This window comes from Sinohyriopsis cumingii, chromosome 15, assembly GCF_028554795.1.
Source record: "Sinohyriopsis cumingii isolate HCF-2022 chromosome 15, ASM2855479v2, whole genome shotgun sequence".
Lineage (NCBI taxonomy): Eukaryota > Metazoa > Mollusca > Bivalvia > Unionida > Unionidae > Sinohyriopsis > Sinohyriopsis cumingii.
In genome coordinates, this window is record NC_142975.1 from 109,997,544 (window position 1) to 110,010,427 (window position 12,884).

The 12,884-nt window shown below is 35.3% G+C and overlaps 1 protein-coding gene across 6 annotated transcripts in view; it reads left to right on the plus strand.

Annotated features, from left to right (window-relative positions):
• Positions 1–12,884, plus strand: part of LOC149782468 (mitogen-activated protein kinase kinase kinase 2-like) — a 60,327-nt gene that overhangs the window by 27,019 nt on the left and 20,424 nt on the right. For 5 of the 6 annotated variants that reach the window (XM_089933880.1, XM_089933882.1, XM_089933885.1 and 2 more), the window contains 2 exons: positions 7,863–8,017; positions 9,540–9,665. In XM_089933880.1, the coding sequence (XP_089790006.1) occupies positions 7,863–8,017; positions 9,540–9,665 (281 nt within the window). The remainder of the gene's footprint in view (positions 1–7,862; positions 8,018–9,539; positions 9,666–12,884) is intronic. The other variant, XM_089933883.1, reaches the window with a different exon arrangement.

Below are 12,884 nucleotides of genomic sequence, written 5' to 3' on the forward strand. Positions count from 1 at the left end.
AGTTATTCTGGAACAGTTTATGTTTTTGAGACCCCATAAAGTAATGGAGACCAACAACTATATTTGAACATTTTTCTAGGTAACTTGTATGTGAATATTTTACTCACTTTATGTTATTTTGATTTTCTGGCAAAGGTAAATAGTTCATATTAAGGGAACCTCTAGGGTATAGATTAGATGTTTAAAGATGACAGTGATTTATAACTAGATTATAAAAAAGATAAGACACTCTTTAGCAATTTTCCCATGATGCCAGTAACATTTTAATATTAACTAATCCTGTAATGAGATATTTCAAACAAATTAATTTTTGAAAACAAAAAAACATTTTATTTAGACTGCCATTGATTATCAGATTTCATTTGAAATTATCAACAGACACTCTGTTAATTCAATGACACCAGTTTAGTTTTCTCAAGTACAGCAGTTGGGGCCAAGGCTACATCATGGTACCACATTATCATATGCTTGTCTTGGTACAAAAATAATTTCATGCACCATGGGCTCACTAGGGTTCTGCACAGGCATAGGGGACAAAAGAGAACACATGCCACTTATAAATTTCATTTTATAGAAGTTTGTCACAATAAGTATACTGTTTACAAATATGAGAGGCCATGGTCTTTGTCAGTGGGTGATGCTCAGTAAGATTGTGTAGTGCAATAAATTGTGTCTCAAAGGGAGCATTTTGCCTGCAACATATTTGCCACATGAGAAGGACATACAATCATAATCTAAGCTAATTCGTCTGTGTGAAAAAAAAAAGGTGCATTCTTTAATGTATACATAGACCCAGACAATAGTTTGTTCTCATGATGGAAGTTACACAAAAAAGATTAATGTAACAAGTAATATACTGGTAAAATTGTATTGAGAACAAGAATAATTGGTTGAAAAAAATCCATATTGAAGTTAGTCTTGCTACACGTAATTACATCTGTATAATAAAAAAAGTGCAACAAAGCAGTACAGGATATTAATGACTTGACTTGATGAGGTCTTCTTGGCCCTGAGTATTATGCGGATGCAGTGATTTCACCGGTCTACAGTGTGACGCAGCAGCTGGGAAGGCCAAGTGAGGAAGTCTAAGTTCCTCCTCATTTCCTTATGTCGGGGGTTCCTAGGGACTAAGTCCGTCTCCTGCCATGCATCATTCTTTCCAGGATATCTGGAGTTATTCAGATAGCACTCTTTTCAGAGGTTTGATCGGACATCATGGAAGATACATGGGGCATTTCAATACTAAGGGAGGGCTACCACCTTCATTTCCAAGAACACCATCTTTTTTTTGGAACCCCTATACTTTTCACTAGTCACAAACCCTATCATTTGACCTAGCCACAGTACTCTGGGCTTTTAGCAGGGTAATAGTAGTTGCTACCAACGTGAGGTCTTTGGGGATCCCCATTATGCCTTATTTTGAAGATTGTCTATTACATAAGAGCTTCATAGAGTCCCGCTTTCAAGTTGTGTACCACTGCTGGTCAACAGTGACCCAGCTAGGACTTGTTCCAAATGCACGAGGATCTCCTGTAAGCTTGGATTTATCTGGGGTTGGATTTTCATCATCACCCGAGTTGGTGTTCCAATCGGGTCAGGTTTCTAACTGGAGTTCCATTGCATGACTCTGAAATCCACTCTTATTAGTACATGGTGGTGAGAGATTCTGGGTGAGGTACTCAATTGTAGCCAGAAGGAAGAATAGTTCTTTAGGGCTTTTGATCCCAGGAAGAATGGAGTAGTCTCTGCATCAGTCCAAATCCGATTCCCTGTTCAGGCTGTAGTGAAGACACATGGTTGAGTTGTTCACAATGAAACTGGACAATTAGCTCCACTTTTGTGTCCCCCAAGTCCCAGACCAGATGACCTTGGCAGTGATTGCTTGCAGTCTAAGATGGGATCATCTACTTGCTTATGCCTTCCCACCCTTCTGGATGATTCCACAAGTGCTCCAAAAATTGATAACCCCATCTGTGGCCCCAGTGATAGAGGATCAGCAATCTTCCTGACCAGCTAGTAAACCAGCCCAGGACATTGCAGGCAGCACTGGGCTTTCTCTTACACAACAGCCCAGCACAGATTATCGATATTTACACTAAGCTTAATTGAAGCAATTCAAGTATTTCAGTAGAGTTGTCAGGTGCATCGTTCAGACCAGAAGACACTCCATGTCCAGTGTATGTGATGCAAAGTGGAGAATTGTTTGCTACTGGTGCAGTGGGAAACATGTTAATCATAGTTTTTTTTTATCTATACGTGCACTATAGCTGATTTCTTCTTTTCTTTTTGACTGCTCCGGTGGCCTAGTGGTTAGAACATCCGCATCAGATACAGGAGGTCGTGGGTTTGATCCCTGGCCAAGTCATACCAAAGACTTACAAAAATGGTACTAATGGCTGCCTCGCTTAGCATTAAGAGGTTAGTGTTAGCACTGGTCGTCCTGGTGTCAGGATAATGCGACTGGGTGGGACATCATGCTACATGTCTGCGGCATGATGCCCCAGTATTAGACATCACTATAAACTGCCACACTGCAGACATTGTAATGATATGACTGAAATATTGTTAAAGCTACGTTAGAAAGCAAAAAAGCAAAACACACACACCTATAGTTTTTATGTCCTTTTGAGCGTCAGGAGACCTTAATTTTATGACATGTTTCGCTTTGCAATTGTGGGAATTGCACATCATAAATGCACACAGAGTAGAGTGTCAGTATCGTTGAGGCCTTGTGTTTTAGTAGTCTAACAGCCGCAGAATGATTCAGATGATCTAACTCAACTGTTTTGTTTCAGGTGGGCTTTTTGTTACTAAAAGCTCATAAAAATGAAATACATTATGATAACATTTGCCTATGAAATAAAAAAGTCAAACAATTTTGCAGGTCAGTTATAAGGAAAAGTGTGCTGTGAACTTGATATGGGATGGTATAAAAGCATTGTAAAATTCTTCAGTTTCTCAACTTTCCTGTTGTTTACCCATGACACTTTTAGTGCTTGATAATGAAATATTTCTCTCTAAAAAAAAGTTCACAAAGTTTAGCGTTTCTCCATTCTGTCATATAATAGGCTTTAGGAATTGGGCGGACAACCAGTCAGAAATTAACATCTGAGAATAACATCATTGACAGGTGTATTTATTTTTCCAGACTGTGCCAGTGTAGACTAACATGAAATTTATATTAATTTGTAGAACAGTGCTTATTGTTTCTGTCATTTTAAGCCTCATGACACCATACTTTTATGACATGTTTCACAATATTGTGGGAATCGCACATCATAAATGCATACACAGTAAAGTATCAGTTTCTTTGAGGCCTCATGTTGTATTACATTTTGTTGGTAAGAAAAAAGCCATAAGTTACTTTCTGATACTATTATTCATGTAAGTAATTTTTTTTGTCAAGCACACCCTGGTTGAAGCTCTACATATAAATTACATTGGTGTCTGTGTGGTGTTCATCCATATGTCTGTCCAAATACTAAACTAATGTCACTTAAAGTTTACAAACTCCTGGCAGTAGTGATCACCAGGCAAAGCCAGCAAATAATCAGGCAATGTTACATTATTTGTTTGATTGGTACCAAATGAAAGCCACTAATCTGAATGAGTACGGAAGATATGTTGATCTGTGGGATCTAATGAGTGAGTATGGAGGAAATGTTGACCAATGAGACCCATAATGAAAGTATGGAAGATGGGACCTACTGAGTGAGTATGGAAGACATGTTGATCAGTGAGATCCACTGAGCAAGTAACGAGGACATGGTGATCAGTGGACCTACTGAATGAATATGGAGGACATGTTGTACAATAGGACCTACTGAGTGAGTATGGAGGAAATTTTGATCATTGGCATTTATTGAGTATGGAGGACATATTGACCAATGGGACCTACTGAGTGAGTATGGAGGACATGTTGATCAGTGAGATCCACTGAGCAAGTAATGAGGACATGGGGATCAGTGGGACCTACTGAGTGAGTGTGGAGGACATGTTGACCAATGTGACCTTCTGAGTGAGTATGGAGGACATGTTGATCAGAGTGAACTACTGAATGAATATGGAGGAACCAGTTATACCAGCAGAATACTACAAAGCCGGAACCTTGCGCACTGCACTGAGACAGACACAACTCTTCCAGTCAATGTAGATTCAATGAACTATACCCCAGGAGCACAAAGAGGCATCCATTGTCCATTCGTACAAGCAGAAGGCAACATACAGTCCTGCGATAGTCATATAGGCATCTCAATTTTTATTCAGGAAGAGACAAGGGACCACAGGCATGGTGTGTGCAGCTAGTTAACTCCAAGAAAAATACCAGGACCAAACCTGACAAACATGGGTGTTTTATTAACATCATGGCAAAATTTGTTTGCCCAGCACAATTCATCGTAATTGCTCGAATCAGTATCTCTGTTTATGTTCTGGCATTGATTGTTTGTGATCATAATGAATTCTTATAATTAAAATTATCAAAAGGATGCCGTGGATTTTTACATTCATTGCTATTTAAGTGCGGTAAGGAGAATTTGATTTCTGTTGGAAATGTAGTCGAAATTAAAGTACAATTTTGGGGTGTGTATCAAGTTTTGCAAACTAGTGGAAATAAGACCTCGTGGTCTTGGCTTTTTGGCTGTCAGGCTTATGGTTGTCTACCAAAACATTCCTTTGCATTGTTTTCTCGAATTTAGTGTTTTAACCGACTTGTCAAATTGTATGTATCTGATAGATATGCGATACCATTTGTCCTCAACATGCTTTCCTATGTTATTTCTATAGACCCTAGAGATCACTCGTCTTAGTCTGAACTATTCTATTTGCGAAAAATGATGAAAAGTTCTTCTTAATAACTGTTTAAATGATGAAAATGATATTTTTAGTATGGCGTCCCTCACTTTTGCTATGGACATTGCGATCATTTGTTTTCCTGTTTGAGCGTTAGATTTGGGACTCAGTGACTGATCCATATCCTTAAAATTATCATCTCTACATTGAAATGAAGGAAACAGCTTGTTTAGTTCATCTACAAACAAATCTATTATAAACCAAAAGCTAAAGGATTTGCTACATGAGCGTACATTATTTGTTTGGAAAGTAGTTCCTAATAAGCGATGCTATTTTTAGACACAAGTGTCGTGCAGTATCAAGCCGTCCCAGTGATGAAAAATACCTCACGATTCTAACAATGTATAGCTAACAGAGAAGAACAATGAGCATGTAATAATATGATTAACTATACTGCAACTTAATATTCACTTCTACGAAAATAAACATCTTTAATAACTATGCATGCAAATGTGGAAGTAATTGCTACATGAGAACAAACAGATCATTGTATGATATTCTGTGACAGTCAAATATATTGAACAGTGTAGATTGCAAAATGTTGTTGCAGGATTTCTTTAATGTATTTGCTAAAGAATATTTACCATGCGTCGTTCAGAGCTAGCGATATTAGAATAAATGTTGTAACATAAAATAACTACAGCGTTACATATAAAATGTTTTTATTAGCGTTATCAGCTGGAAATTGTTGCACCATCCACTATGCCTTTTGAAGACATTATAAATCTGCTCATTCAAGTTTCATGGCACGGAATAAAATAGAGTAGCTATTATAGTTAGATACATATGTGAAAATGCATGAATTGAAGCCTTTACGGTGAATATTCTTTTTCAGTTCCCCGCTAACGTCTCCTCCGCAAACAGTTCTTCAACAACAAAACACAAAATACGATATGCGGAATATGTAAAATCTTGCACGTGATGTGATAATTCCTCTCAACATATAACAGATATCAACACTTTCTCTACAACAGTTTATGAGCAACATTAAACATATATGGTCTAGATAAACATGCAAAATATAGCAATACTCTATGTTATCATATGTAAGATCTGTTAATCTAAACTATGCCGGAGGAACTGTAAGATGTAAGCAAAAGGATGAATCCTTACCATGCTAATTAGATGACAAAGAAACTGGGCATATGTCCAGTTGCAGAACATGTCTCCTCCACTACTGATACTTTCAACATTAGCATGCAACTAGCCAACAGCTGCAAATGGATTCCAGAAACCAATAAAGGAACGGAATCATACTGGATACTTTTCCTTTGATTACTGAAACAAAGTGACTTATACATGTATAATGAAGACATCGTAATCTAGACCTTATGTCCGAGTAGCAAGATTCGCTAATTTAGTTCATTATGGATATTTTATATCACTTACTGATTTTGTATTTCTCGTTGGTATTATTTCCATTAGTAATTGTCTATTACTGCTACTACAGAAACACTGTGTCTAGAGTACAACACTGTACCTCAGAAAAAAGGCCCCATAGTCAACACTTTCACTGCATTAGATATAATCATGCACATATTACTTATTCAATGGGTTATTCTGTGTTTATTGTTTGGCTCAGGTTTGCTACCTTCTTTGACACATACTCAATGAATGGCAGAAGCATGTAGGCTAGCATACAAGTTTTGCAATTTATTTTTGTAGTGTTATATAATACATTGGTTTTAAATCTGTGGTTTTATTCCTGAACCATATTATTGTCATTCATAAATCAGTTTATTCAAACTTTAAAATGACATGAATTTTGACTCGACAACCCTTACGGTTCAGGAACCATTTGTCCGAGTTTTAGAAGAGATGCAGTGTGGTAAATATTTAAACTAGCTTGATGGTCTGATAAGACAACGCCACATTGGAATAATTGTTATGTGATAACATTGACATATGCCGTGCACATCTGAGATATGAATTACAAAACCTGTATGCTGGACCTCTGTACTTTCTTGCAAGATGATCGTGATCACTTAAGTAACTTACCGTTTTCAGATTTATTAACTATTTTGTAAACTGTTAAATTTGTCACGTTTGACTTTATCAAGAGCTCACGACAATGAAGTGATTGAACTCATGCTATAGACAAGGTAATCATGGGGAGGGAGCAAATTTGTCTTATAGCTAAAGAAACATGACTTGTATAAACCACGTCACATTTTCTGTATGATAGGCAATCCCGAAAATAGAAAGGTATTTTAGAATACAATAGAGTTGAAGAAGATGACCCCAAATTGTTTTCCATAATATATTTGATCGATTGTATAGAGTTTCCCCGGCAATTTCTGGAATTTGCAATTGTTTCCTGATAATTTTAATACCTAGTAATATAAATATCAATATTAGTGCATATATGCTTAAGTGAAAATAACAATTTATGGGAAACAATATAGGATATGAAATTCTGCGCTCAATGTATAATACTTTGCCATCTATGTCATTGTATTTCTTTAATGTTATCATCCCAAACTGAAATGATACGTTCTTAATTTGATTTGTGTATGCTGGTTCAGTGGTTCAGTATTTCGAATATATTTTACCACAGTCTGGCCTATGTTATCTTAATATACATGTCATTGTTTCTTCAGTGATGTGTATACAAATAAACAGTTACATATTTTAGTCATAAATGTCTGTCTTGCTGTTGGTGGAACTTTCAGCTTGTTTCAAATATTAATATTTGCAAACCACATCTTTCAACCCTTATTTGAATGTAAGCTAACACCCCTTCACTTCGTATATGTTATACACTGATGCAAACAAACTTAAGTTCACGTGTCTTATAATAATCTTCCAACATTCGTAACGATCAAGAATTACTTAAATAATTACCTCTATCTCCTAATATTGTCTTAGGCTATGACTAAACACTTCCAGTAAAATGTTTATATATATAATAAATGTTCTTTTTTCTTAATTTTCTGCTCAAGAAGTGTGCAAATGCACTTCAATATTGAAATCAATTTTATCTCACTTGTCATCTTCCAACTTTTGAATAGGAACTCCGCTGTTGCGTAAAGAGATGAAAAGAATGAAAAATGGCCAGGAGCTATTAGGTCGAGGCTCTTTTGGGGAAGTATATAGAAGGCACAATGATGAATCTAATACTACAATAGCAGTGAAAATAATTAATCATTGTGGAACAATGTCAGAGGTAATTGTATGTTTTGTGGCTAGTATGTCCCTTTAACAATGCATCTTTGAAAAATATGTATTCAGAGCTGCAAATTCCAGAAGAAGATCAGCAGAAATACGGTAGATACTCATGATATATACGTATCTTTAATTCACAGTGTTTTAGTTAGGATTGTTTTTATTAGTTTTTTATAATTTATTAGATATTATTGTAATGTAACACTGTATGTTGGACTTGACCTTGTCCAAAATCGAGTTCATTTCTGCTTGACCCGAATTTACTTTTTTATTTTATTCTGTAAAAACAACTGATACATAGCTAAATTGTTTTCTTTGTGTATGGGCTTAATATCAGTATCATTATTAATAGAGGAGATAAATATGTTTATTTGGGTCTAGGTTGTTCACTTTCCTTCATAAATTTTACATAATCCAAGTGATGGTTTTTATTTAGTAAAAATCATGATCTTTCTTGACAGATAATTTCCATTAGGTAATGGGTTTAATAGAAAATGCTAATTGTGACCTGGGGTCAAGTAGAGAACTATAAAATCTTGTAACTGACAGGATTTATTCAGTCGTGCTTTAAGATCTAGCACTTTTAAATTGTATTATATGTTGTTAACCAGTATTTCATTTTGGGCTGGAATTGTTTTTCTTCAAATTGTTGAGTTCAAGTGATTTTCTCTGGAATTGCAAAAGTGCTCTGTTAAAATTCTTGGATAGAGACATTCAGTGGAATTTATAGTGAGTTCAAACCTGGAATTATATTACTGTGATTCAACAAAAGGCTGTTGGCACTTTAGCACTCTACAAGCTACCACAGACATATCATTACTTTTCGTTTTTGGATTTATTCCGGATTTGTACTGAATTTCACTCAGGACTTTAAATTATGAGGACTTGTGTCTGTAATTCTTGGATTATTTTTTATACCGTAAGCTCTATTTTCTCGTTTTCATTTTATATTCTTAGGAAATAAATTATTTCTTCAGTTTTACAAAGATTAAAAAATGAGATATAATCTAGTTTGCAATTAATGTATTCAGTTTTAAATTTTATTTGAAAAGTGTCAAATTTTAGTTAATGATTCTCATTTATTAACAGATCTTTCTTAGGAAAAATTTACTGTAGGTTAGTTAAAATAAACGTTTACTAAATTACCATAATTTTAAACTATTTTCTTGAGGATGAAAGTACAACACAGAAACCTATCTAAATGTGACAAGCTTGCTAATTTTGTGTACCTTTGTCACACACACACACACATGTGTGTGTATGTATTAGAGAAACAAAGAGAGACAGAGAAAAATGTTGATTTTCATGAATCCTACATGATCTATAACCTATAATAAGCTCATGGTTTTATCTACAGTGATATGGCTGGGTGAATGCTGCTATAAATCGGGTATCAGATTTTCCTTTGAATAAATTTTCTTGTAATAATAATAATAATAATAATAATAATAATTATTATCATTATTATTATTATTATTATTATAATTATTATTATTATTTTTATTATTATTATTATTATTAAGGTTTTATGTAGCCTTAAAAATGAGATTGAAATTCTCAGGAAACTGGACCATCACCGACTGATCAAGTTCCATGGATGTTTACAAGAGGAGACATACATAGAGATCTTTCTTGAATATGTGCCTAATGTAAGGTTTATTTAAGATTTTTAATTTTTTTATCTCAAATTGGGGAATAGGTGATATTTTAACTTTCTTAAGAATACTGTACTTGTGCATAGATTAAATGAACATGTTTAAATGTTCAAAATAAAGCTCTTGTCTTCAATTTGCTTGATCTAATGTGATAATTCATATTGGGTATTTTAGTCTAGTCAGTTACTTATACTATGATGCAACATCTTGTGTATCTTTCCTGTTATACAATTCACGACCGCTCCAGTGGCCTAGTGGTTAGAGCGCCCACTCCAGATGCAGAAGGTCGTAGGTTCAAACCCTGGCCGAGTCATACCAGACACTTCTAAAAATGGTACTTACAGCTGCTACTTAGGCGCTCAGCATTAAGAGGTTAGTGTTTGGACTGGTCGGCCTGGTGTCAGGATAATGTGACTGGGTGGGACATGATGCTACATGTCTGCGGCATGATGCCCGGGTGCTAGACATCACTTTAAATTGCCACACTGCATACATCGTAGCGATATGACTAAAATTGTTAAAGCTACATTAAAAATCTAAATCACACACACAGGTACATTTCACTGTAGACCGCTCCGGTGGCCAAGTGGTAAGATGGTCTGTCTTGGATGCAGTAGGTTGCGGGTTCAAACCCTAGCCAAGTCATACCAAAGACATAACAATGGTTGTAACAGCTTACTTGCTGGGTGCACTGCATTAAGAGGTTAGTGTTAGGACTGGTCGGCCTGGTGTCAGGATAATGTGACTGGGTGGGACATCATTCTACATGTCTGCTGCTTGATGCCTCAGTGTTAGACATCATTAAAAACTGTCACACTGCAGACATCGTAGCTATATGGCTGAAAAATTATTAAAGCTATGTTAAAAATCCATATCACACACGCATGCAATTCACTGTATGTCCACAACATATATATAATTTGCCATTTTTATTTTCAATCATTGTGTCTGTTCTGAATCATTCAACTTTTCTTGAAATAAATGGTCAACTCTGCCTTGGATTTTCCGATAATATAATATATGAAACGCTTTGTCTCCTAAGAATGACATGTACAGTACCATTTTGTTTATACTTATATTTATCCAGAAGTGTGTGAGCACTCGTTATATGTTAAACAAGTTACTGTGCTATCAATTATTTTAATGAATAATAAAATCCAGAAACTCTTACTCTCCATATATCAGTTTTTATGTCTGCAAAGATTGACCTTGAAACAAAAACGCCGATCTTAAGAGTGGCATTTTAATTATTATTTAACCGTTTCTGCATCATCAACATATACCTTACTATGAAGACGTATATGAACTATACCATACCATAATATCATTTTCATTACCAGACTATTTTTGGAAAGGCCATAATGACAGAAAGGAGAGTTACAACAGTTACATTTTCTGTCTCGACGATGTTCACAGTTGTGCTTTGGCTTTAGTTAATTGTATTTATATGCTTATATTTCCTACGCCTCAAGATGGATTCCATTCATATTTGGATGATTCATTACCAGGGAAAGGCAATTTCTGATTATAATACATTGGCTTGCCCCTTGGGCCCTGATGTCAATTTTACGTTCATAGTAGTTTAAGAACAGGTTTAGATTGAAGTTTTTCATGTTTATATTTCTTAAATTCATTAATTAATTCTGTTCATAATGGGTTTGAAGACTCATGCAGCGAAACCAATTTATGCTAAGAGACACTAATTTGTCCCTTTTACCTCTGGGGTCAAGTTCACAGGTGCATAAATGATTGCGTTTATGTTGCGTTACTGATGCTCTCTGCTCACCATGATGGATTATGTTATTACTCGGTCTTTCGCTTTTCGAAGTCAGAATAGTTTTCTTGCGAAACTTGCTCTCCTTTTGACCTTGAGATCAAATTCAGAGTTGCAGTGCTTCAGGTGTGGATTCTACATGAAGAACTCAGGTCTTCTTCTACACTGTGCCCGTTATAAACAAACAGTCAAATTTTCAGTTCAAGACAATAGGAAATGACGTTTCTGTCGGGTTTTAGTTGAACCGAGACTGAGAGTAAATTGTGCTTTCTCGGTAAATAATCTAATAGCTTTTTTTTTGAAAACACCTAAATACAGCTAAGTATGAGCTACAAAGTTTGACTTAATCAGAAAGAACGTAGCTATCATTAGTAGCACAAAATATCCTGGAAAGTGTATATAGCTAAAGAAACCCATCAGTTTCTTTCAATTTTAATACTGTGTCTATTTAGTATGTAATTTTCTTACTAAATGCAGATGCGTCATTTGTCTATTATGCATGTGCATTTCAGAGATAAAAATAGTAGAATCCAACCCAAACATTTAGATAGATCTATAGAGCCAAGGGACCAATTACCACCATTCTGAGGGTATTTTGATGCGTTCTTAAATCTGAAATATATAACTCTAGCATACAAATCTCGACTTAATATAACTATGTATGAAACAGAAAAATTTAATTCAAACCCTTTCTTCGTACCTTGCAGAAACACTATAAAGTATCAATATTAATGAGCCCCGTTTTTGTCAGTCACAGTAAAGTACCAGTTGCCTTCAGCACCATTATTTACAATTAGAAATTAATATGTGGTTTATTTTTTAATAATGAAAGTATCAACACTACTCATGCCATAGAATCATTTGTTTCCAAAGGGAGGTTCTGTTTCATGATCTGTTAGCATTCATGACAACCGATGGTCTAACCCTGTTGATGCAAACCTGCAAAATAAATCATGCAAACATTGCAATTGTGTTTGAATTAGGTTGTCTCAAAATCTTACCTTTTTGAAAGAGTACAAGACAATGTCATACGCAGCACATAAACTGATGCAAGAAAAAATATGAATTATTGAAAGTTTTTCCATATAACCAGGTAAGATGATTTAATTTTTAATCAGCAAGAAAACAATTTGATTACAGGAGTTATAGAGTTATAAATAAACGTCTTCTATTCTGTACTAATGTTATTTTCAACTGCAGGTGGGGGATATATATGGGCCTGATGCTTATACATTATTTGACCTCTCCAGTGGCCTAAGTGGTTAGTTTGTTCATCCTGAATGTATGTGGTCGTGGTTCGAAACCAAGCCAAGTCATACCAAAAACTTATTCAAATGGCACTAGCAGCTACCTTGCTTGGTACTCAGCATTAAGAGGTTAGTATTAGGACTGTTCGGCCTGTTGTAAGGATAATGTGAATGGGTGGGACATGATATCAC